General features: G+C 38.8%; 1 protein-coding gene across 1 annotated transcript in view; it reads left to right on the forward strand.

Moving 5' to 3' along the window:
* The window catches only part of LOC150109852 (A disintegrin and metalloproteinase with thrombospondin motifs 9-like), a 605,150-nt gene that overhangs the window by 199,017 nt on the left and 379,173 nt on the right, over window positions 1–26,960 (forward strand). Inside the window, exons 15-16 of the mRNA XM_090396355.1 lie at window positions 8,575–8,741; window positions 25,130–25,253. Of these exons, the coding sequence (XP_090252481.1) occupies window positions 8,575–8,741; window positions 25,130–25,253 (291 nt within the window). The remainder of the gene's footprint in view (window positions 1–8,574; window positions 8,742–25,129; window positions 25,254–26,960) is intronic.

Consider the following 26,960-nt stretch of genomic DNA (forward strand, 5'->3'; position numbering starts at 1 on the left):
TCTATTCATTTTCCAAGTCAACACCATATGGTCACTCTCTCCAACTGGTGGGAGAGACGTCAAGTCAGTTATTATCAACTCTTCTGATGCTATAACCAAATACAAAATTTTTGAACCTCTTGTTCCCTCTGTTACATGTTGCCTAAGACATTTGTCCCTCAAGAATTCTAGAAATTCCATTCCCCTATTGCTACATGCATCTTCCTCTCTCCAATTTATACTACTGAAGTTAAAATCTCCCATAACAATCATTCTTCTTGCACTTGCCAAACTTAGCTGTCTAAACATCTCCTGGTCCCCATCCTCTGTGCTCCTGGGTCTGTAGCAACACCCCACTAAATATCCTGTCTTGCCTACCTCTACCTCACACCATACGCTCTCAAAATCATTTGTCTCACTTCCTTCCAAATTCTCCACTCTTAGAGGACATAGGTCATCCCTTATCATAAGCAGCACCCCACCACCACGCTTTCCCCTCCTATCCTGACGAAAAATGCTATACCCAGCGACTTCTATTCGTGTTGTTATATCCCCTTCTGTCAACCACGTCTCAGTGATCGCAATAATTTTTGGCCAGGCTGATGCTATCTGCACCACCAATTCCTCTCCCTTATTCCGGATACTCCTGGCATTAGTATACAGCATATAAATGCCATTGTTTCTATACCCAGCATTATCTCCTCTGGACTCCACTGGGCTCAGTGTTACCTGACATTGTCTCCCTTCTCCCAAGTATCCATTCCCACAAGAGGCCACCCCTGCTATCATCCTCCCTGGGACACACTGACTCGTTCAGAACAGCAATCTCTCCAGATGCCTACATCCTTCCTCATTCAAATGTAAACGGTCTCTCGCATACAACTCCTCTCTTTCCTCAAACACACTCCAGGCATCCACATATACCAGTCCTCTCTTGTCACACATTCTCGCTATTATGCCATTCAATATCACCGCTCGTCTGCTTAGCTCATCATTATCGTACCTAGGCAACATGCACACTATTTTTCCTCTCTCTGTCTTCTTCCGTACAGTCTCAAGCAAAAATCTCATATCTCTCGCTGCCCGACTTACATTACCACTCAAGTCATTCGTTCCTACCATCACAATCATCTCATCCACCCTTTCACCTCTCTTAATTGCCATAGCCACCCTTTCTATTGTTCCTCCTGGCAAACACTCCTCACGCATCCTATCTTGAACACCACGGATCATTGAGTCGCCATACATTATACCTCTTACCATTCCCTCGCTCCTATTGTTTCCATTCTCTCCTCTTCTTTCATTCCCATACCTCTCTCTTCTACTGTTTCCATTCTCTCCTCTTCTAGCACTCCCATACATCTCTCTCATTCCCTCTCTCCTACTGTTTCCATTTTCTCCACTTCTAGCACTTCCATATCCCTCTCTCATTCCCTCTCTCCTACTGTTTCCATTTTCTCCACTTCTAGCACTTCCATATCCCTCTCTCATTCTGTCTCTCCTACTACTGTTTCCATCCACTCGTCTTCTAGCATTCCCATACCTCTCTCTCATTCCATCTCTCCTACCGTTTCCATTCTCTCCTCTTAAAGAGTTATCATTCCGTTGTATAAGTCTCTGATCAGACCACACTTGGACTATTGTTCTCAGATTTGGTCCCCAGTATTTGAAGGGGATAAATTAACTGTGGAAAGGATACAAAGATGGATGACAAAGATGGTTTCAGGACTGTACAAGGATAGTTACGAGGATCGGCTGAGGGAATGTGGACTGCAGAGTTTAGTGGATAGAAGAAGGAGAGGTGATATGATTGAGACTTTTAAACTGTTGAGAGGTGGTTACAGGGTTGACACTGGGGAGTTCTTTAGCTTGGTTGAACAGCAGGAAGGAGTGATGACAAGAGGCCATCCTTGGAAGTTACGAAAAGGAAATGAGCAAGAGGGTGAGGAGTGGTTTCTTTGCATGGAGGGTGGTTGAACCGTGGAATGCATTGCCTGATGGAGTGGTGAGAGCGAGAACGGTCAATGAGTTTAAGGAGTGGTATGATAGACTTTGTGTTTCTTAGGGGGGGGATCTCCCCTCAATGAGTCTTGACAGTCTTTATGTTCTTAGGAAGGATCTCCCACGATGAGTCTTTCGACTCCATGGAGGCCTGAATAATAATAATGATAATAATAATAATAATAATAATATAACATGGGCTGTCTTGGAATGCTATGGTGTGGTGGACAATAAATTGATCTGCCTGCTGAAAGATATAAACAGCCAAGCACAAGCAAAAGTCAGAATAGCAGGTGAGACTGGAGATTGGTTTGCTGCTAGTCAAGGCACAAGACAAGGGGACCCAATATCACTAATCATCTTCATCACACATCTGGGAAGAACACTAGATAAGATTAAAGAAGAAGGTGGAGGCATTTCAATAAATGGCATGAAAATAAACTACCTCTGCTTTGCAGATGACATCGTCATGATTGAAAAGACGCAGCAAGGCTGGAACAGCCTTTGCAAACATTATATACAGAAGGAAAAAGATATTGACTAAATGTCAACTTTGAAAAAACTAAAACAATGATATTTGGACAACAGGGGTTACTGAACAGAGTTAAGATAGACAGATTTCAACTGGAAAATGTGGAACACTTTATGTATCTTGGATACCACATGATGCATGACTTGGACCCCAAAAAAGAGATAAAAATTAGAATAGCCAGAGCAACAACTATTTTAAAAGAAATGGACAAAATATGGAAGAGCCGAGCTATAAAGATGCAAACTAAACTGCACATTGTAGAAACCTGTATCTTCAGCAGCATGCTCTATGGATGCAAGACCTGGGTACTCCTGAGAGAATCTGAAAGGAGGATATTGGCATTTGAGGAGAAGTGCTATAGATAGATCTTGTGAATAAGCTGGATACAGAAAGTGAACAATGAGGAAATCTACAGACGAATACAACCAAAAGAAAACCTGATCCAGAAAATAATCAAAAGGAAACTATGCCTATTTGGCCACATATGTAGAATGAATGATGAGAGAAAATTAAAAACATTGCTGTTTAGAATTATTGAAGGAAAGAACAAAAGTGGAAGACCAAACAGAGAATGGGGCAATAACATCATCAAATGGTGCAGAAACTCTATACACAAATTGAGTCAGCTTGCACAAAACAGAATGCAGTGGAAGAATCATATCAAGATGGCAGCAGACACCTACGGGCATTGGACCCATGGTTGTTGATGATGATGAAGTTTGCAAAAGCTTTTGATATACTGCCAAATGAAATATGTATATGCATCTGCCTTGTAAGTTTTTTTTTTTTTTATTTTTTTTTATTTAAAAACTTCCAACATCTTTCTCTAAATCCAGAGTAATTTATTAATTAGGTGAGCACCTTTTGGCAACTCGTATAGGTAAATATGACTTCTTTATTGCTTCCACCTTAGTATCACCACCTCTGATCGTATAGGTAAATATGACTTCTTTATTGCTTCCACCTTAGTATCACCACCTCTGGGACTGGCTCCCACTGATGAGACATCAGTAAAGATCAAAACCAGTCTGGGTAGTGGCCCTTCCCTTAATGCATAGCATTATACATGTCCACAAGGAGATGTGCTTTGCATTATGGAAGATACTAAGACAAGGAGTGATGAGAGCTTGGTCCACCTTTACCACGAGTTGCCTCAGTCCTGAAGATACTTCAGGCATAAACTTTGTTTGTTTATACTTGGATAAAGGATTAAACTATAACTCAAATGCTGTAACTCAAAGCCATCTCATAAGATTATCAATAATCACCAAAATTATCAAAAACAACAATAACCATGAGTTCAAAGCTCGTAATGTCTGATGCCATTTTGATATGATTCTTCCATTGCATTCTATTTTGTGCAAGATGATTCAGTTTCTGTATAGAGTTTCTGCATCATTTGACGATGTCATCATCCCATTCTCTGTTTGGTCTTCCTCTTTTGTTCTTTCCTGCAGCCATCCCAAATAGCAGCATTTTTAATTTCCTGTCATCGTTCATTCTACATATATGGCCAAATAGACGTAGTTGCTTTTTGATTATTTTCTGTATCAGGTTTTCTTTTGGTTGTATTCATCTATAGATTTCCTCATTGTTCACTTTCTCGATCCAGCTTATTCTCAAGATCTTTCTATAACTCTTCTTCTTGAATGTTAATATCCTCCTTTCAGATTCTCTGTAGTCCTCACAGAAGTCTTCATCTGGCTGGACACCACCCAGGTGATCTCCTCATGGTCATTGTCATCAACTGGAGGAAATATGATACCCCATTCACAATCATATCCTTCAATGAAATGCTCAGATCTAAGACTCTTGATCCTTGAGTATTCTCCTTTACATACTGTCTAAGCTGGTTTTTTCTCAAGAACTCAAGAAATTTATTTTCCTTATACCAAAATACTGTCTCTCCATTTCAATTTATGTTACCATAATTAAAATCATCATGATCACCTTTCCTTTGTTCGCTAATCCAAGTTGCTTATACATTTCTTCATCACCACTCCCCACATTCCCTGGCCTATAGCAGCATCTGACTAAATCTCTCTTTCCATTATCTTTGATTTCATGCAATACTGACCCAAACCATTCCCACTATTTCACACTCCAGGATGTTTTTCATCTTCATGAAAAACATCATACCCTTCTGTTTCTATTCACATCAGGATATCTTTATTCAACTGTTTCATTTATTCCAACAATTTTTGGGCAATAAACTCGATCAACAAAACTATTTCATCTCTCTCATTTCTGATGCTCCTATTATTTGTAAAGTCAGCAATTTGCTTTTGTTTTAACTAATTCCTTTATCACTACTTACCCTGTCTATCTGTTCAGATTCAACTATACACTTTACATCCTCATACACACATTCACTAGGGCAGGTTTGAGGTTTAGAAGTACAGGAGGAGAGTGTGCTTCAGATACTGAGTACTCTGGATGTCAGTAAAGCTTTGGGACTGGATGGTATTTCACCACGAGTTTTGAAGGAATGTGCTGGGCAACTGACAGTGCCTTTAACCTGGCTTTTCAATGAAAGTCTGGCTGTGGGAAAGGTGCCCAGGGAATGGAAGGAAGGTAAGATAGTGCCATTGCATAAGGGTGTTAACAGACTGGAAGTGTCTAATTATAGGCCAGTTTGTGTGTCATCAGTAGTTGTTAAGATCTTGGAGAAAGTAGTGAAAGACTGTATACAGCATTGGGCAGATGAGAGTAATGTTATCTGTGAGAGTCAACATGGATTTGTGAAGGGGTGCTCTTGTTTTAGCAATATGCTAGCCTTTTATAATAAAGTGACAAGAACAGTAGATGAGAGAATGGCATATACTGGCATTTTCTTGGACTTGGCGAAGGCATTTGATAGGGTGCCACATGATAAGCTGATATTTAAGTTGCAGCACATGGGTCTGGATGTCAGATTGGTCAACTGGATTCAGGATTAGCTGTATGATAGTATCAGAGAGTTGTGTATGGTGGAGCAGTTTCAAGGAGGCGGAGGGTTACAAGTGGGGTCCCACAGGGCTCAGTACTAGGACCTATATTGTTTAACCTTTCTATCAATGACATTGCAAGGGGATATTCAGTTGTTTGCAGATGATGCGAAGCTGGGAAGGATTATTAGTAATAGTGCAGATGTGGTAGCCCTGCAAGAGGATTTGAATAAGCTAGATAGATGAGCAAATGAATGGGAGTATCGGTTTAATGCAGCAAAATGTAAGGTCTTGAGGTTTGGGAAACATCGATGGGATGCTGCATACTCTATGGGAGGAGTTATACTGGAGAAAGTAGGGGAGACAAGAGATCTTGGGTTGATGATTGATAGAAACCTGAAATTTAGGGGAAATATTTCAAAGGTGGCGAAGGTAACTCAGAGGATTGCTGCAATATTGAGAAGGACACTGACCTGCAGAGATAAAAGGGTTATCATTCCGTTGTATAAGTTTCTGATCAGACCACACTTAGACTGAGATTGTTCTCAGATTTGGTCCCTAGGATTTGAAGGGGATAAATTAAGTATGGAAAGCATACAAAGATGGATGACAAAGATGGTTTCAGGACTGTACAATTTTGGTTATGAGGATCGGCTGAGGGAATGTGGACTGCAGAGTTTGGCGGATAGAAGAAGGAGAGGTGATATGATTGAGGCTTTTAAACTGTTGAGATGTGGTTACAGGGTTGACACTGGGGAGTTCTTTAGCTTGGTTGAACAGCAGGAAGGAGTGATGACATCCCTGGAAGTTATGAAAGGAAACTGTGAGCAAGAGGGTGAGGAGTGATTTCTTTGCATGTAGGGTGGTTGAACCATGGAATGCATTGCCTGATGGAGTGATGAGAGCGAGAACGATCAATGAGTTTAAGGAGTGGTATGGTAGACTTTGTGTTTCTTAGGGGGGGGGGGGGACCTCCCCTCGTTGAGTCTTGACAGACTTTATGTTCTTAGGAAGGACCTCCCACGATGAGTCTTTTGACTCCATGGAAGCCTGAATTATAATAATAATTCACTGTCTCCCTGCCCACTCCTGACTACTCCCATTTCCTTGTTCATCTAGTATTCTTGTTATCTCTTTATCTTTATCTCTCACACTATGACTATTCTCAACTGCTTCAGTATCACCTGTTCCTTTCTCCTGATCTTTCACTTCACTTCTTACTTCCTTTGCTCTTTTGTGTTCTCTTGCTCACATCACTCGTCATCCATCCTTGTAGCAACAGTCTCCCTAGGTGACTCACATGAATCCATTTAAATACAAGCCATCAATTTTTGTACAAATCCATCCTTCCCTGAAATGCATTCCACATATTTATAATCTCCACTCGCTTCCCTCACACTATTCTGCCAACATTCTATTCATGATCCCTGTTCTCCATCTCAAACTGTTACTATCATACCTCGACAACAACTGACTGCTTCTCAACCACACTGTTATCTTTCACTCTCCTCAATAACCTCCTGATATTCATCCTCATATTCTCCTTATGTTCAACCAAATTATTTGTTTCAACAACCACTACCAACTTGCGTGCTCATCTGCTTATTATATCTAATGCATCAATAATTCTGCTAATTCTTCCTCTTGAAAAATATATCTGATGAAATCTCTGGTTTACCATATCCCTAATAATGGAATCTCCATACATCACCATCCTCAACTCATTCATTGCCTCTTTTTCTCTGCTTTCCTTCATTCTAATCCTTTTCACTCTTTCATTCTTATTCACCAAACTTCTCATCTCACTATGTGCATTTTTCATCTCACTTCTCATACTGATTAACTCATTTTTCAAGTCTTGCATCCTGGCAATTACACTATTTATCACTCTGTCATTTTCTTTCATTTCTTCATTCCTACTTTCCTTCACTACTACGGTGTCAGTTACTTTCATTTCATCAGCTGTACTTTCTTTCATTTCCATAGTCTTGCTTAATTTCATTCTGTGATTTATACAGTTATCTGTTTCCACACTTATGCTCTCATTCAATTTTACATTTGCCTGAACTTATACCCCAACAGAATAGCACACTTTCGACATATCCATTTTTACATGGAGAATTGTCAGTGAATGGAACACATTACCAGAATGTGTTGTTAATACAAGGAGTGTTAAGGATTTTTTGATTATTATTATTATTATTATTATTATTACCACCCCAAGACCTCATGGAGCCAAAGACTCATCTGGGAGGTCCTTTTATCACACACACACAGCTCATCATACCATGTTTTTAACACATTCAAACTCTTTGCAGACACCACATTCTCAGGCAAGGCATTCCAATCATTCACAACTCTACACGAAATAAAAAACCTATTTTCGGTATGATAAATATGTTGACAGCTCCAACAAGCCTGCCAACTCCATGGAGAGTGCCAAATTGACTTTAGCAAAAAAAATTGGAAATAATAGTAATTAACTTATTTTAGTGATGTAATCAACATCGTCATTTCATCCTTAAAATTACTATTATAACTAGCAATCAGTGTATAAGACAAAACACCAAAAATGTAGTATTATTTCCACTCCATGGAGTCCAAAGACTCACTGTTGGAGGTTGAATACTCACAGCTGACCACAGTAACTATCATGGCTTGCCTTAAATACAGTTCATTCAGCATTGGAGCACTCACCATCTGGCAATGCATTCCATTCATTAACCACCAACCAAACAAAAGATCTCCTTTTCACTTCCTTATTCGCTTGACCTTTGTACAGTTTCCAGGTATGTGGATAAGAAAGGCAGCTGTTTCCATATTTATGGTTTGTATGCTATCTAGTGAGATAAAAAGCCTAAACATAGCATGTGGATACGGTAAACAGACTGAGCTATGTTTATCATACTTAGTGGTTGTACTGCTATTTAGCGGAGATATTGAGTGCTTCTCATGAATTGCATAGTTTTTTATGTAATACAAAGATTTTTATATTATTCAGTATAACTGGGAAAATCCTACTTTCATCCTGACAATATAGTGATAATTTTTTTTCTTACTTTTTCACTTTCCTTCTTCTATAATTTTTTATTTTCTGAATTTTATATTAAGCAGTTGTACATTTCTCATTTCCAGCACTCAGAGATAGTGAAAAGAAGTATATTCTTAATGGAGATTTCATGGTTAGCATGTTTCCTAAGACTGTTCTGTATGAAAGTACAATACTGGAATATAGTGGTTCCGATTCTGTAATAGAAAGAATTAATGGGACAAAAGGTCTCCTGAGAGATTTATATGTTGAGGTAAGAAATACAAGAAAGTATATTAGGTAAAGCACAGTAAGTTTGAATTAAAATATATATAGCTGTACTTGCAGTAGCCATTTTTTACTATAACTGATGGGGGTAACAGAGGAAAATAGAAATTTATATAAAAAGGTTTTACAGAAAGGTGTCAATATTGCTTATTATTATTATTATTATTATTTCCCAAGACCACATGGAGTCAAAGACTCATCTGGGAGATCCTTTTATCACACACACATCTCATCATACCGTGTCTTAAACACACTAAAACTCCTTGCAGACATCACACTCTCATGCAAGGCATTCCAATCATTCACAACTCTTCATGAAAAAAACCTGCCTCTCACTCCCCTACTCACACCCTCTTTATACAGTTTCCAGGGATGACATCTGGTTCACCCCTGATCTCCCACTATTCTCTGTAGAACTTCTCCACCATTGATCTTATAACAACCCCTTACCAACTTGTAGGTCTCTATCATATCTCCCCTCTTCCTTCTCTCCACCAGACTTTGCAAATTACATTTTCTCAATCTTTCCTCATACTCAACATTCCAGCGGTCAGAAACTACCTTAGTCAGTCGCCTTTGGACCCTATCCAACATCTCTTCATCCTTCTGAAAACCCGGTGACCAAATGTTGGCACAATAGTCCATGTGTGGCCTAATCAAAGCCTTATACAATGGAACAAGAATCTCCCTACTTCTACATGTCAGTGTTCTCAGCATCATTCCCAGAAGTCTTTGTGTTGTCTTCACAATTTTGGTGATGTGTCCCCTAAATTTTAGATCCTTATCCACTATCACCCCCAGATCTCTTATTTCCTCTACTTCCAACAATACATTCTCACCAAGCATAAATTCTACATCCCATCTTTGTTTTCCAAATTTTAAAACCTTACATTTTGCAACATTGAACTCACATCCCCATTTGCTTGCCCAATCACTCAATTTATTCAAGTCTTCTTGCAAGGCCACAACATCTTCACTACTCTTTATGGTTCGTCCCAACTTTGCATCATCTGCAAACAACTGAATATCTCCATCAAAATCTTCGCCAATATCATTAATATAAAAGTTAAATAGTAATGGCCCTAAAACAAACCCCTGAGGCACTCCACTAGTGACTTTCCTTTTCCTTGATATTGCACCCCTATACACAACTTGTTGATACCTATCAGATAGCCAGTCTACAATGAAATGCACTAATCTAATATCCAACCCCATCTGCTCTAGTTTGACTGTCATCTTATCACGAGGTACTCTCTCAAAAACCTTTGTGAAATCCAAGTATATTACTGTGTATCCTTCTCCTCTGTCCAAGGAAGCAGTCACTTTATTGTAATAAGTAAGCAGATTACTAAAACATGACGTCCCTTTAGCAAATCCATGTTGTCCATCAAAGATTATACCATTGTTGTTAACCCAACTCTGGATCCTAGTTCTCACAAGCTTCTCCAACAACTTAACCACAACACCTGACACGGAGATAGGCCTATAGTTTGATGTTTGAGTTCTATCACCTCCTTTATGAAGTGGCACAATCTTGCCCTCCTTCCGCTCTTTAGGAACTTGACCAAGTGCAAGACTCATATTAAAAAAATATGTCAAGGCAGGTGTCAACTCTCTGGCACATTCCTTCAGAATACGCACTGATATATTATCAAGTCCCACAGCCTTATTTACATCTAGTTTACTCAATTCCTCAAACAGCTCTTGCTCTCTTACAGTCAGTTTCTCCTCCCCATCATCAACTGCTCTCAATCTCTCCATGAAGTCACATTCACAAGATTGAAAGATCTTTATGAACTGCTCATTAAGTATCTCCACCACACATTCTGCAACAGCTGTCTTTATACCATTTACTCCTATCAATATCATCCTTCCATAATCATTCTTTCTTTTGCTGGCTACATATCGAAAGAACTCCCTAGGATTCTTTTTGGCTTCATTAGCTAACTGCTGTTCATACCTCTCTTTAGCTACTCTCACCAACCAAGTCACCCTTCTTACCTGGTCTTTGTAGACCTCATGAAATTGGTTACTTCCACTTCTCTTATGCTGCCTCCACAATGCCCTTTTTTCTCTGTATTTCATGCTTAATCTCTTTATTCATGAATCTCATACCTACCTTATTTAACCTTCTCACCCTTGGAATACATTTAGACATTGCATCTACTAAATAGTTTTTGAAAATCCCCCAAGCTGCATTGATCGCTTTTCCAGCTAACTCCTCATTCCATGCTACACCTGCAAGCTGTCTCCTGAGCTCTTTATAATCACCCCCCTTGTAGTTCCACATATACCATTTTTTCACAGAGGTCCTTGCACTGCTGGCAACCACCCAGGTAATCACCTCATGGTCACTTTCACCAATGGATGATTTGACACCTCATTTATAATTACATCCTCTGATGAGATGACCAAATCCAAGACCCTTAATCCTCGTGTGCCCTCTGTTACATACTGTCTGAGGTAGTTATCCCTCAAAAACTCAAGAAACCCATTTTCTTTAATTCCAGTTGTTGTTATCTCATCATTCCAGTCTATATTGCCATAATTAAATTCACCCATAATGATCACCCTTTTCTTATTTGCTTGGGTTTATTGACTATACATTTCACTATCACCACCATCCACATTACCAGGTCTATAACAACATCCCACCAAGTATTTGATTCTATTCACCTCTATCTCACACCATACTGCCTCATAACCACTGGCCCTATTTCCCTCTTGCATCTCTACCTTGTATGGACATAACTCTTTCTCTATCATCGATAGCACTCCCCCTCCCTTTTTTAGCTCTTCTATCCTCACGAAACATATCATACCCTTCCATCTCTATTCCTGTCCGGATGTCGTCCTCATCTAACCATGTCTCACTTATTCCGACAATCTTTGGGTGCACAGACGCAATTAGTGCAACCATTTCATCTGCCTTGTTTCTTATACTTCTAGCATTGGTATACAAACACGACAGCTCATTTCTGGATCTACAGCTAGTTCCACTGATACCACTCACTCGATGTGATCTCTCCATGCTGACTGGGGCCATTTCCCTTTCTGCTTCTTCATTTTAGAATCCTTTTCAATTTCATCTGTTTCCTCTTGATCCCTGGTCATCCCATTTCTTTCCTGCCTACACATGCTCTCACCTCCTCTTGGAGCATCCACCTTTCTCACGCTGTGTACCCCTGTCCACCCTGAGCCTCCCCGTTTCCCTGCTCCTCTTGCACACCCATTCTCTAATTTTCTGTACTCGTACCACTCGCTTCCCCATTCGTTTCCACTTCTTCAATCTCTCCTGTCTTACTCTCCTGCTCTTCCACATCACTCCCCTCTCGATCTGATTCATTCTCTCTATTCACTTCTCTACCTTCCAGCAGCAGTCTCTCCCAGCGACTCACACCATAACTACTCAAATGCAGTCCATCGCTCCCATACAGCTCACTTCATCCCTCAAACTCATTCCACACATTAACAAACTGTACTCCCATCTCCTCACACATTTCACCCAGAATATCATTCATAATTCTTGCTCTCTGCCTCATTTCACCACAATCATACCTAGGCAACACACTGACTACCCTTCCTGTCACACTATTCTCTTTTATCTTTCCAAGCAGCCTCCTGAATTCTGACATGCTCTTTGTTCTCTCGCAAATCATTTGTACCAATTAATACAATTAACTCTTTTGCTCGCTCCTGCCTCATATCCAATGCCTCAATTACTCTACTCATTTTACCGCCTGGAAAACATACTTTGTGCATTTTATCCTCTAGCACACCTTTTATAATGGAGTTGCCATACAATGCCACTCGCTCATCTTTCGTTAACTCTTTCATGCCATCATGATTTATTTTAATAGTTTTGACCTTAATTCTCTTAATTTCATTTCACATCCATTTTATTTCTTGCCTCATCCAATCCAATCCACTTTCCGAATCTCGTGACACATTCTCTCTATCATTAAATCTTTCTAACTTTCTGACTCTTGACCCCCTCTTCTCACTTTCCCTACCATTTATCATTCGGACTAACATGAGTCCAACTTTCGCTATCATTCTTCTTACTTTTACTCTCATTAATCTGTCTTTGTTTCAGTACTTTCAGTCCAACATTTGTCCAACTTTCACCATCATTCATTCTTTTTTCGCTATCATTTATTCTTTCGATTTTTTTCACTTGCGATTTCTGCGTCACGCCATTTCTACTTTTATTTGTTCTCTCAATTTCGTTTCTTTCCACCACTCTTGCCTCACTTTCATCCCTTTTAACATCCATTATGGTTTTTAAATCACTCTTTTTCTTTTTTTTTTCATTTTTTTACATTTTTTCACCTCTCTTCCTCATCATCCTTCTCTTTCAAACGTGCATTCGTGACACAATTGTTACTAACACTTTCTGTCATCAATTTCATATTTGCATTCATCAGTTCCTAATTCAGGTCACACTTCGCACACACCCTTCTTCCATCCGTGCTAAATATCCACAAATCATTTATGTAATCGAAGGAATACATATAACAGACCTCATACTTAACGAAACGACTGAAATCTAAATTAAAATCATGGAATGACATTATTTCTGCCATTGTTTATTCATCCTTCTCTCTCTCTCTCTGTCTCTCTCTCTCTCTCTCTGTCTCTCTCTCTCTCTCTTGCTCCCTTCTTGGAATCCTACGGTTCATCATAATAGAGCTTGCTAATTAAATATTACTGGTCGGTTATTCTCATTATTTCCAATTTTAATACAACTAGTCAACACTGTTATGAATAATGTCTTGTTATATATTTTTGAAAAGGCAATTTAATAAAAAGAAATAAATTTATTATTATTATTATTATTCGGGCCTCCATGGAGTCGAAAGACTCATCGTGGGAGGTCCTTCCTAAGAACATAAAATCTGTCAAGACTCATCGAGGGGAAATCCCTCCTAAGAAACACAAAGTCTATCATATCACTCCTTAAACTCATTGACTGTTCTTGCTCTCACCACTCCATCAGGCAATGCATTCCACGGTTCAACCAGACTCCACGCAGAGAAACCACTCCTCACCCTCTTGCTCACAGTTTCCTTTTGTAACTTCCAGGGATGGCCTCTTGTCATCACTCCTTCGTGCTGTTCAACCAAGCAAAAGAACTCCCGAGTGTCAACCCTGTAACCACCTCTCAACAGTTTAAAAGTCTCAATCATATCACCTCTCCTTCTTCTATCCACCATACTCTGCAGTCCACATTCCCTCAGCCGATCCTCGTAACTATCCTTGTACAGTCCTGAAACCATCTTTGTCATCCGTCTTTGTATCCTTTCCACAGTTAATTTATCCCCTTCAAATCTGAGAACAATAGTCCAAGCGTGGTCTTATCAGAGACTTATACAACGGAATGATAACCCTCTTATCTCTGCAGGTCAGTGTCCTTATCATAATAGCAGCAATCCTCTGTGTTACCTTCACCACCTTCGCAATATGTGCCCTAAACTTCAGGTTTCTATCAATAATCAACCCGAGATCTCTTGTCTCCCCTACTTTCTCCAGTATAACTCCTCCCATAGAGTATGCTGCATCCCATCGATGTTTCCCAAACCTCAAGACCTTACATTTTGCCGTATTAAACTGAGACCCCCATTCATTTGCCCATCTATCTAGCTTATTCAAATCCTCTTGTAGGGCTACCACATCTGCACTATTACTAATAATTCTTCCCAGCTTCGCATTATCTGCAAACAACTGAATATCCCCTTGCAATCCACTGGCAATGTCGTTGATATAAAGGTTAAACAATATAGGTCCTAGTACTGAGCCCTGTGGGACCCCACTTGTAACCCTCTGCCTCCTTGAAACTGCTCCACCATACACAACTCTCTGATACCTATCACACAGCCAATCCTGAATCCAGTTGACCAATCTGACATCCAGACCCATGTGCTGCAACTTAAATATCAGCTTATCATGTGGCACCCTGTCAAATGTTTTTGCTAAGTCTAAGAAAATTGCAATATATGCCTTTCCCTCATCTAATGTTCTTGTAACTTTATTATAAAAGGCTAGCATATTGCTAAAACAAGAGTGCCCTTTCACAAATCCATGTTGACTCTCACAGATAACATTACCCTCATTTTCCCAATGTTGTATATGGTCCTTCACTACTTTCTCCAAGATCTTAACAACTACTGATGACACACAAACTGGCCTATAATTAGACACTTCCAGTCTGTTACCACCCTTATGCAATGGCACTATCTTACCTTCCTTCCATTCCCTGGGCACCTTTGCCAAAGCCAGACTTTCATTGAAAAGCCAGGTCAAAGGAGCTATCAGTTCCCTGGCACATTCTCTCAAAACTCGTGGTGAAATACCATCCAGTCCCAAAGCTTTACTGACATCCAGAGTACTCAGTATCTGAAACACACTCTCCTCCCGTACCTCTAAACCTCGAACCTGCCCTATCCCTCTAGCATTAAAACCGACTCCTCTAGGATGAAATACTCCAATAAAGTGTTCATTGAACAATTCCACTATGTCCTCTGCATCAGTCACTCTATTCCCATTTTTATCCCACAATATCATTCTTCCACAGTCATTTCTCCTCCTACTGGCCACATAGCTAAAAAATTCCCTAGGATTTTCTTTGGATCTCAGGGCCAATCTCATCTCATATTCCAGTTTCGCTTTACTTACCACACTAGTCACTCTTCTGGCCTGTGTCTTATATTCCTCATGCATCTCTTCACCTATCTCCTTATATCTCTTCCATAGCCTCTTTTTCGCATGCAATTCCTGTTTAATATTGTTTGTCATCCACTTTACTCCAAATTGTGTCCTCTTCTTCACTCGGGGTATACAACTTACCATTGCTGATAACAAATATTCTTTCACAATTTCCCACGCACTAATGATATCCCGGCCTTCCAATTCCTCCCTCCATGAAACTTCCCGAAGTTGATGTCTAAGACTTTTATAATCACCAGCTTTATAATTCCACATAAGTTCCCGTCTCTTTGATACTCCTGCATGTCTATTCATTTTCCAAGTCAAAACCATATGGTCACTCTCTCTAACTGGTGGGAGAGATGTCATCTCAGTTGTTATCCACTCTTCTGATGCTATAACGAATCCAAAACTCTTGAACCTCTTGTTCCCTCTGTTACATGTTGCCTAAGACATTTGTCCCTCAAGAATTCTAGAAATTCCATTCCCCTATTGCTACATGCATCTTCCTCTCTCCAGTTTATACTACTGTGGTTAAAATCCCCCATAACAATCATTCTTCTTGCACTTTCCAAACTTAGCTGTCTAAACATCTCCTGGTCCCCATCCTCTGTGCTCCTGGGTCTGTAGCAACACCCCACTAAATATCCTGTCTTGCCTACCTTTACCTCACACCATATGCTCTCAAAATCATTTGTCTCACTTCCTTCCAAAGCCTCCACTCTTAGAGGACAGACACAGGTCATCACTTATCATAAGCAGTACCCCACCACCATGCTTTCCCCTCCTATCCTGACGAAAAATGCTATACCCAGCGACTTTTATTCCTGTTATTATATCCCTTTCTGTCAACCATGTCGTAGTGATCCTAATAATTTTTGGCCAGGTTGATTCTATCTGCGCCACCAATTCCTCTCCCTTATTCCAGATACTCCTGGCATTAGTATAAAACATATAAATGCCATTGTTTCTATACCCAGCATTATTCCTTCTAGACTCCACTGGGCTCAGTGCTACCTGACATCGTCTCCCTTCTCCCAACTATCCATTCCCACAAGAGGCCACCCCTGCTATCATCCTCCCTGGGACACACTGACTCGTTTAGAACAGCAATCTCTCCAGATGCCTACGTCCTTCCTCATTCAAATGTAAGCGGTCTCTCGGATACAATTCCTCTCTTTCCTCAAACGCACTCCAGGCATCCACATATACCAGTCCTCTCTTGTCACACATTCTCGCTATTATGCCATTCAGTATCACCACTCTTCTGTTCAGTTCATCATTATCATACCTAGGCAACATGCACACTATTTTTCTTCTCTCTGTCTTTTTCCGTACAGCCTCAAGCAAAAATCTCATATTTCTCGCTGCCCGACTTACATTAGCACTCAAATCATTTGTTCCTACCATCACAATCATCTCATCCACCCTTTCTGTTGTTCCTCCTGGCAAACACTCCTAATGCATCCTGTCTTGAACACCACGGATCATTGAGTCGCCATACATTATACCTCTTACCATTCTCTCTCTCTCCTATTGTTTCCATTCTCTCCTCTTCTTTCATTTCCATAGGTCTCGCTCATTCCCTCTCCTCTACTGCTATTGTCTCTTCTAGTATTCCCATACCTCTCTCTCCTACTGTTTCCATTCTCTCCTCTTCTAGCACTCACGTAGATCTCTCTCATTCCCTCTTTCCTACTGTTTCCATTTTCTCCACTTCTAGCACTTCCATATCTCTCTCTCATTCCATCTCTCCTACTGTTTCCATTCTCGCCTCTTCTAGCACTTTCATATCTGTCTCTCATTCCATCTCTCCTACTGTTTCCATCCTCTCGTCTGCTAGCATTCCCATACCTCTCTCTTATTCCCTCTCTTCTACTGTTTCCATTCTCTCCTCTTCTAGCACCCACATTTTTATTGATCCATTTACTACTGAAATAAGTATCAATTCTTAAATGTCAAAAAATGCATTTCCCCTTCCTCACCTCATTGCTTATAATTGTTTCTTAGGTGAAAAAAGGTTTAATTCCTTAATGGAATTTTGATTAATAATGTGATCAAGTGATGGTTTATAGAGAATCCATTCAATAAAGCTCTTTATTTCTTATTCAAGAAATGAGGGGTTAGAAATATGTGGGGGTTAGAACGACTATGCAATGTCTCTTTCCTCATAGAAGCTCTGATCTTATCTGGTCTGGTCCTGTCATTTAGCAATCTTGATCAGCTCAAAACTTTCCCTAGGTAATATCTCTCTGTTCTCCTTATGTAGAATTACCTATTGATGCTTCTATTCAAAATAAAGAACGCATAAATATGAAATAACTGTAAAATATTAATTTTGCTTTTAAATTAGTATTTTTTAATCAATTTCTGTGGTAAACACAATATAAAAATTTAATTAAATGAAATTATACTTGTCAAGAAATTATATTCTTGTTTAATCCTTTACCCAATGTGGCAAAGTTTGCATGTGAAATAACTTCGAAACTAGGCTACTTGCATATAGAGGCAGTTGATTCTTGAAGATAAGCTTATACGTTGTTTATACATAGCCATTAATTTTTCAAGAAATAATGTATGCTAGATATTAATTATATATAAAAAAACTTTAATTAATACCTTCCTATATTTGGGCACTGTTACATTGCCATCATCAGGGATCACAAAAAACAATAATATGTGCATGCAGGCACTAACACTGAGCAAATGAGTCTGAAGAAAGAAAAAAGAAGTCATGGCTTGAGTCCTAAATGGTGATCCCAAGTGGGCTAAATTGGGTCATCTTGTCTGTTAACTGATGATCTTAAAATGTATGCTTCCCAAATTTGGAGCAGTCTCATGCACTCAGATTCGTTGAGGTTTGGAAAGTTTTTCAAAGCTAAGGCAGATTTGAGGAAAAGTCTTTCATACTTGTATTTGCTGTGGTGTAATAGAGTGGCTTTCTTCCAGTGTATCCTGTGGTGGGTGTCAAAAGCATGGTCAACAAGTCCTGAGTGGCTATATTGTTGGTACCAGATGTAGTTCTTGTGTTTTGATATTCTGATATTGGCTGGCCTGCTTGTTTGGCAATAGTAGGACAGTTTGCAACTGCAAGTGACCTGATATACTCATGGTGGGTCTAGGAGATGTGGCTGGTCTTTGGTGGGGAGGAAAATAGATGCTAATTTCTTATGTGGTCTCTAGCTGGCTGTCCAATCTATCTGTTTGTAGAGTTTTCTTCCCAAACAAAATTGCCTGAGTTCATAGTGGTGAACTGAAATAGGGCTGAGATATTGGGAGGAAATATGGCTTGGATTAGGACTAAGGTATCTTTGAGTGGGACATTAGTGAATAAAGAGGAGACATCAAAACTGACCATTATGTCAATGTGATGGAGTGTGAAGATTTCTATACTGTCTCTAAAGTAGGCTGAATGTTTTATGTGTGAAGGTGTGTTGCCAGTATATTGTGTGCACACTTTGTCTAATTTGTATGATGGTTTTGTGAAGGGTAGATCATGCCTCAGTAACTTGGTCACTTTTTATAACACAGCGACGGCTGAACTGGATAAGGGTAATGGATTTACAGTGATTCTGCTGGACCTTGCTAAGGCCTTTGACAGGATACTACATGGAATTCTAATCAGTAAACTGTAGCATATGGGGATGGATATAGGGTTGGTGAGATGGATAGGAGGGTGGTTGATGGAGAGATATCAGAGAGTAGTTTATTCAGGAGTAGAGTCCAAAAGACGGCCTGTGACTAGTGGTGTGCCACAGGGTTCTGTTCTTGGACCACTACTATTTAATTTGTTCATTAACGATATAGGAAAGGATCTGAGAGGAACTGTTCATTTGTTTGCTGATGATGCAAAGTTGGGTAGAGCAATAGTGAATGCACATGATGTCAAAATCTTGCAGGATGATTTGGATAGATTGGAGGACTGGGCTAAGGATAATGGATGTCAATTTAATGTGGCAAAATGTAAGGTTATGCATTTTGGGGTGAAAGGATTAGCATCAGTATACCACATTGGTGGAACTGTACTCCAGGAGATTGATGAGGTCACGGACTTGGGAGTGTTGGTGGATAGGGAGATGAAGTTTAGGGGGCACATTGCAAAAGTGGCTAAATCAGCTCATCAAATCACTTGGTTACTGAAGACTACTTTGACGAGCAGAGACAAGCAAGTTGTTGTTCCTCTGTATCGAGCCTTGATAAGACCTCATCTCGACTACTGTGCCCAGATTTGGGCACCAGGGTTTATTCTTGATGGGGAGGAGGTGGAGAGGATCCAGAGGCGAGTGACCAAGATGATAGCAGGTCTATAGATTGAACCTTATGAGAACAGGTTGAAGATTTGTGGGTTGCAGAAATTGATTGATAGGCTGAAAAGGGGTAATATGATTGAGACATTGAAATTACTGAAGGTTAAAATTTCTATAAGGTTAATTCAGAGGATATTTTTGAGAACAGGACTGGTGATGGGAGGACTAGTGGGGCCATCCACGGAAACTGGACAAGAGTATGGTTAGCAAGGGTTTTAGAGCTAGGTTTTTTACTTGGAGAGTGGTGAATGAGTGGAATAAGCTGCTAGAGTCTGTTGTGGGTGTAATGACTTGAATGAGTTCAAGGCGAAGTATGATAGATACTGTGTGAATGTTGAATAGTTGTTCTTGACATGATGTTAGGGCCTCCCTCGATGAGTTTAAGGACTCCTTGGAGTTGCCTGTAATAATAATAATAATTTATATTTAAGTTTTGTAGATCTGGAAAAGGCATATGACAAGGAGTTGCCCATAATAATAATAATAATAATAATAATAATCATCATCATTGGCATCCACGATGGGCTGTAATGGCCTATTTTTTTATGGATTTTTGGTAGTCTATATATCTGGGGGCTGGGATCTAGACTTATCTGTTTTAGTCTGTTTGTAACTTCCATAGGCCAAGAGGTAACCATTTTAAGGACACTATGGAGTGTTCTGATTAAAGTGCTGTGGTATCATAGTTTATAGGGAGGGAGGTAAAACATTCTAGAAGTAAGGAGGAAAGCTTAACTGAGTAATCTGACTCAGGTAGAAGGAGACAGCCATGGATCCAAAACAGGCCAAAATTAATCACTTTGGATTAATTTTGGCGGTTTTGGACAAATTTAATTTTGGCCAAAACAAAATTAAAAAAAATTTTGAACTACTGAACTTGACCATATCCTTGACATTTTCTTAGCAAATGGCTATAAATCCCCCCCCCTCCCAAAAATAAAAAAAAATAGTAAAACCATGTAGCCACAATGACATATATTTGGAAGGAACACATCCAAAAAAGTACCAAAAATCCAAAGGAAATATTACCTTACAACCAGTTATAGACCACATAAGAAATTGGCATCTCTTATCCTTTCCACCATAAACCAACCACATTCCCTAGACCTACCAAGAGTATACCAGGTCCCTTTCAGTTCAACACTGTCCTTCCAAAATACAAAATGATGGTACATGACATGTACCATCATTTTGTACACGACAAAATATCATGCCAGCTGGGGCATTGTCCGGTTAAACAAGGTCCCTGTTGTTTTCGCCAGGAAACTGGGGCGAACAGCAAAAAGTCAGCTACTGGAACAAATCTGAAAACACACCCAAACTCAACATCACCAGAGTTAAAGATCAGTACTATCAATATAAGAAGTCTGAATGGCAAAGAAATGGAGCTAGAAATGGGGAATTAGAAGTACCAGATCGACATAATAGGGGTGACCGAAAGAAAAAAGACAAAAACTAGTGAGATCTTTCTGAGCAATAAATACAAAATATTATATTCAGGCAATGACAATCAAGGAAAAGGAGTAGCAATAGTATTCAACACTAAATACGAGGCTAATCTTCTTGAATGGCAAGCAGTCTCAAGTAGAGTGATGTGGGCAAATATCAGAATGGGGAACTGGACAATGAGACTTATGTTGCCTATGGTCCCACAGAAGGTGCTACTAAGGTAGAAGAGGAGAAATCTTTTGAAGCTTTAGAGAAAGCAACTGACACAATGAAATCTGTCAGTTGGACATGGGCTGGTTATTACAGAAAGGACATGGACCGGTTATTGCTAACACCATGTTCAACATAAAAATGTGCACAAAATCACATGGAGAGAAGAGGCAAGGAATAAGAAAAGTCTCATTGAATATGTTATTGTTGATAGTGATGTTTTCTTCCTGGTGCAAGACACCACAGTGTACAGAGGATTTGAAATTGGAAGTGATCACTATTTAGTCTTCAACAGGATAAAATTGAATTTCATATTGAAAAGAATAACATGTAAGAAAGTTTTAAAGTGAATAAAAGTTGAGCACCTCTCAGATGTGAACTGTAGACTACAATACAAAAAGATTATTGAAGAAAAATTGATAGAGTTTGAGAACAGGAACCAAACCTTGGAGATTCAGTGGCAAGCCTTGAAGAAAACCCTGATTGATTCAGCCAGTGAGGCATATGGCGAGGTTGTCTGCAAGGATAAAAAAAAATCAGAACTCCATGGTGGACACAGGAAGTTAAAGAGGCAGTGAAAGAAAAGAAGAAAGCATATAAAAAGTTCCTGGCAAATAAGTCAGCTTGTGCTCTTAGAGAATACAGAGACAAATGTAAGAAAACTAAACACTGTGTAAAACTAGCTAAACAAAAGTCATGGGAAGACTTTGGCTAGAACATAGAAAATAAATATCCACAAGGCAAAATATTCTGGAGGTTGTTGAAGAAGCTTAGAAATGGAGGAAAGCATGCTATAAAAGGAGTTACAGATGATAAAGGTGACATGAAAATGGAAGAAAAAGATATTCTTGAAGTATGGAGTAATTACTTCGAAAAATTGCTAAATGAAACAAGCAGTGATAGCACAGTGGTAAAAAATACTCAACATCACTCTACTTGAGACTGCTTGCCATTCAAGAAGATTAGCCTCGTATTTAGTGTTGAATACTATGGCTACTCCTTCTTTTCCTTGATTGTCATTGCCTGAATATAATATTTTGTATTTATTGCTCAGAAAGATCTCACTAGTTTTTGTCTTTTTTCTTTCGGTCACCCCTATTATGTCGATCTGGTACTTATCTAATTCCCCATTTCTAGCTCCATTTCTTTGCCATTCAGACTTCTTATGTTGATAGTACTGATCTTTAATTCTGGTGATGTTGAGTTTGGGTGTGTTTTCAGATTTGTTCCAGTAGCTGACTTTTTGCTGTTCGCCCCAGTTTCCTGGCGAAAACAACAGGGACCTTGTTTAACCAGACAATGCCCCAGCTGGCATGAAATTTTGTCGTGTACAAAATGATGGTACATGTCATGTACCATCATTTTGTATTTTGGAAGGACAGTGTTGAACTGAAAGGGACCTGGAATACTCTTGGTAGGTCCAGGAATACATATCCATACTTGAAGTAGAAAAAGCCATCAAAAGCTTGAAATGTGGAAAGGCAACAGGAGTAGATGATATTTGACCAGAAATGCTGAAGTATGGTGGTATAAGAGTCTTACAGTGGCTGCACTGCATAGTTCAGAAAGCCTGGACAGAGGGGCGAATTCCCGATGATTGGAGTAGAGCTTTCATAGTATCCATATATAAAAAGGGAAAAAAAACTGAATATGAGAATTACAGAGGTATTTCCCTACTGAGTATTCCGGGGAAGATTTCTGAAAGTATACTTGAGAAATGGTTGAGAAGAATTGTGGAAGAAAAGCTTGGTGAAGAACAAGCTGGATTCAGACCAAATAGAGGCTGTCAGGATCAGATCTTCACTTTACGACAATTAGTTGAGAAAGCATGGGAATATAATAAAGATCTGTATTTAAGTTTTGTCGATCTGGAAAAGGCATGCTACAAGGTGCCATGAGAGAAGCTATTCAATACACTGCAGTTATATGGTGTCAATGGGACATTATATCAAGCAATAATTAGTCTTTATTTGAGTTGCAAGTCAGCAATTAGAATTGAAGGAAGTACAGGAAGATGGCTTAATGTTAAATTTGGTGTGAGACAAGAATGTACATTATCCTGTTATTCATTATTAAATTTGGTGTTAGACAAGAATGTACATTATCCTGTTATCTATGTGGATCACATTATGAAGGAAAGTGGTATTAAACATGATATCAAAATTGGAGATGTTAATGTCAGCTCTTTGCTTTGTGCAGACGATGTTATACTTCTAAATAAATCCGCTACAAGTTTGAAAGATTTCCTGACTAAATTGAATAACTGTTGTAATGGATATGGTATGCAGATCAGCAATAAAAAGACAAAGACAATGAAAATTGGTAGAATCGTTAAAAATGTCAAATGTGTTTTGAATGGGGAATTGGTGGAACAAGTAAAACATTTCAGCTACTTAGGCACGATTTTAGTGAAGATGGTAAATTAAATATGGAAATTGACAATAGAATCTACAAAGTTGGTATTGTAGGAAGTCAATTGAATAAATTCATATGGAATAAGAGAGAAATTAGTCAGAACACTAAATTAGCTATATACAAGACAGTGTTCAAACCAGTTTTAACTTATGGATCTGAAAGCTGGGTCAGAAGTAAAACACTTGACCAAAGACTAGAGACCGCAGATATAAAAGTCCTGAGAAAGATTTAAGGCATGAACAGATGGCATCAATGGCAATATCATATTAAAAACAAGGATCTTAGGAAAGAACTTGACATTGTTAGCATCCAGGAATGCATTAGCAGAGCTAATCTCAGGTGGTATGGTAACTTGAACAGAATGGACGAGGAAAGATTAGCAAAACAAGTGTTCTCTGCCAGGTTGGCAGGAAAATGACCCAAAGGAAGACCAAGATATAGGTGGATTGATAAGGTACAAAGTGCCTTAGATGATAGAAATATAAGATCAGATAATGATGTTGGAGTCTTGACAAGTAACAGACTGATTCGGAGGCAAATTGTAGATAGGAAGTTAGTAATGATGTAAATTTTTCATGTAGTACTATCATATCCTGTACACCCCTTGAGGGTACATGTCAGAAATTTGATGATGATGATGATGATGATAATCTTAATTATTTCTAAAATTTCTTTTGGCATTTTTCTTATTTTTAAAGTGGTTATGTTTCTTAAGTATATTCTATCACATGCTTTTTAAATCAGCTGGACATATCTGAAGGAGTTTGTTTATTGTATTCTAATGATTTCTCCATTATTTGCTTTTATTTGAATATTGTGTCCATTGTTGATCTGTTTTGTATAACTGTGGAAGGTTGCTGAACTTATGGAATTCTCTTTCAAGAAAGGGTTGTTTTTATGTTGAATTATAAATCTGCTGATTATGGCAGATTTAGAATCCATCTTTGAACAGTGCCATGGTTAGAAGGTAGAAGGAAAGAATGTCAGTAGTACATGGGAAGTGTTCAAGGATTATTTGAGAGAAACAATAACAGGCTGCATAGTCATGGTCAGGATGATAAATCAAGTGTGGGGGGGGTTAAGTGGATGAGTAGGTATATAAAGCAAGAACTGCAAAAAAAAAAAAAAAAACATTCTGGAAGGATTTAAGCTCTCTTGGGTGATATAATTTTCTCAATGATATTTTTGTATGTTTGTAGATTATCTTATTAATGTATCTGTTACTTTTGCCATTTCAACTCATATCTGTTTTTTTTTTTTTGTTATTTTTTAAAATTCTGATTAACAGGTATTGACTGTTGGTAGCCTTAATCCACCAAATGTACACTATCATTATACCGTATCACTAACTGATGATGAAATGTACATGTGGGAATTAGAGGACTGGTCTCCTTGCAGCCGTGTTTGTCGAGGTGAGTTTACAGAATCTGACATTGATGTAGTTGGCTATTCTAAAGAAATATTTAAAAAATAAATGAAATAAGAAAATACATTTCCCACAAGCTAATTTTAAGTGACCCTTTACAGATGGGATAAATTAGCTTGCCGCAGAAGGCAGAAATTTTTTTTCTTATTTTTTCCCTACTATAAAATAAGCAAATATAGCTTAGGAACCTATATTTGTGCAAAATATGGTCAGGATGAGCCTTTCCAACCTAGGTTGCTGACGAAAATACAAGTCACGTTATCACTCATAATCAAGTATTAACTGTACAGAAAAGTTGCAACAGAACATGACTGATGATGGAAATGGCAAGACCATTCAAGCTTTCTCTGTGTTTTGCTTCTGAAGAAATCAAAAAATGAATGTTGAAGGCAACTCTAATTTCTCACTTAGTGTCACCTTTAAAGAACCAAATTATGGTAGAGCCAAATCTGAAATTGAAGGTATGATGCTTTTCATGATGATAGAAAGAGAAACAGGAGAAAATGATTGTTGCTGATGAAAACAGGAGAATTGTTCATATAAGATCGGGAAGATACAAAGGGAAAATAGCAGCTGTGGTTTTGAAGTAGTATGATGTGAGGTGGAAATTGATAGAATGAGATATTTAGTAGAATGTTATTGTCCAGAGAATGTGAAGGATGGATAAAAAGAAATATATTGGCAAACTGGTATAGCTAGCAAGAGAGAAGAGTGAGATTATGAGTGATTTTAATTATGTTAGTGTTGATTGAACTGAAAAGAGAGCATTAGTGAAATCATCAGGATGAATTATTTCTTGAGTTCTTGAGTGACTATCCTAGGAAATATGTAACAGAGTGCACACAAGGATTGTCTGATCACATTATCAAAGCATGTGATTGTATAATGGATTGTCTAATCTTCCTCCCATTGATGAGAGTGACCAGTGAGGTGATTACCTAGGTTGCAGCCAGTTGTATGACTTTGGTAAGGATAGGATATATTGGGAACTACAAGTCTAGTGATTAGGAAAAACTTAGAAGACAACTAGGAGTTATAGCATGGAAGGAAGAGATGGATAGAATAGAGAAAGATGCTGTTTGAACACTGATTATTTAACAGCAGCAATGTCTGGGTATTCCAAAGGTGAAAAGGCTAAATAGGGTAAGTGTACAGTTAATGAATTAAGAGACACATGCATTCCAGAAAAGGCTTTATGGAGGCAGCACATGATGAAAAGTAGTAATCAGTTATATGGGGAGTACAAAAAGCAACCCTGAAAGGTGACTCATTTGGTAAAGACAGCAGAAGTGCATATGAGCAGAAATTAGCCAATCAAACCAAGAAAAATCCTAGTCAGTTTTTTCTATTTGTGGCAAATGGAAGAAAGAATGATGATGGTGGATGAAAATGGCTAGTAACGTCCGCAGAGTATGTAGTTGAGATATTCAATAAACATTTTATTTCATCCTCGTGAATGTAGCATCTTGTGAAGCTTGAGTGTAGAAGGTATGGTGGAGGAAGGACTTATGATGAGTGAGCAGGAGAGATATGAGGAATTATGTAAACTGGAGTTTAATAAGGCAGCAAGAGTTGACAACATACCACCACATGTCATGAAGGAATTCAACATGGAGTTAATAGCACTCTTGCCACACCTGTTTAATAAGGTTCTTGTGATGGGGCAAGTAACAAAGGAGTGCAAAGAAGATAA

Source organism: Typopeltis vanoorti, chromosome 1 (assembly GCF_054136105.1).
Source record: "Typopeltis vanoorti isolate ZY-2024b chromosome 1, IOZ_Tvanoo_1.0, whole genome shotgun sequence".
In the NCBI taxonomy this organism is placed as follows: domain Eukaryota; kingdom Metazoa; phylum Arthropoda; class Arachnida; order Uropygi; family Thelyphonidae; genus Typopeltis; species Typopeltis vanoorti.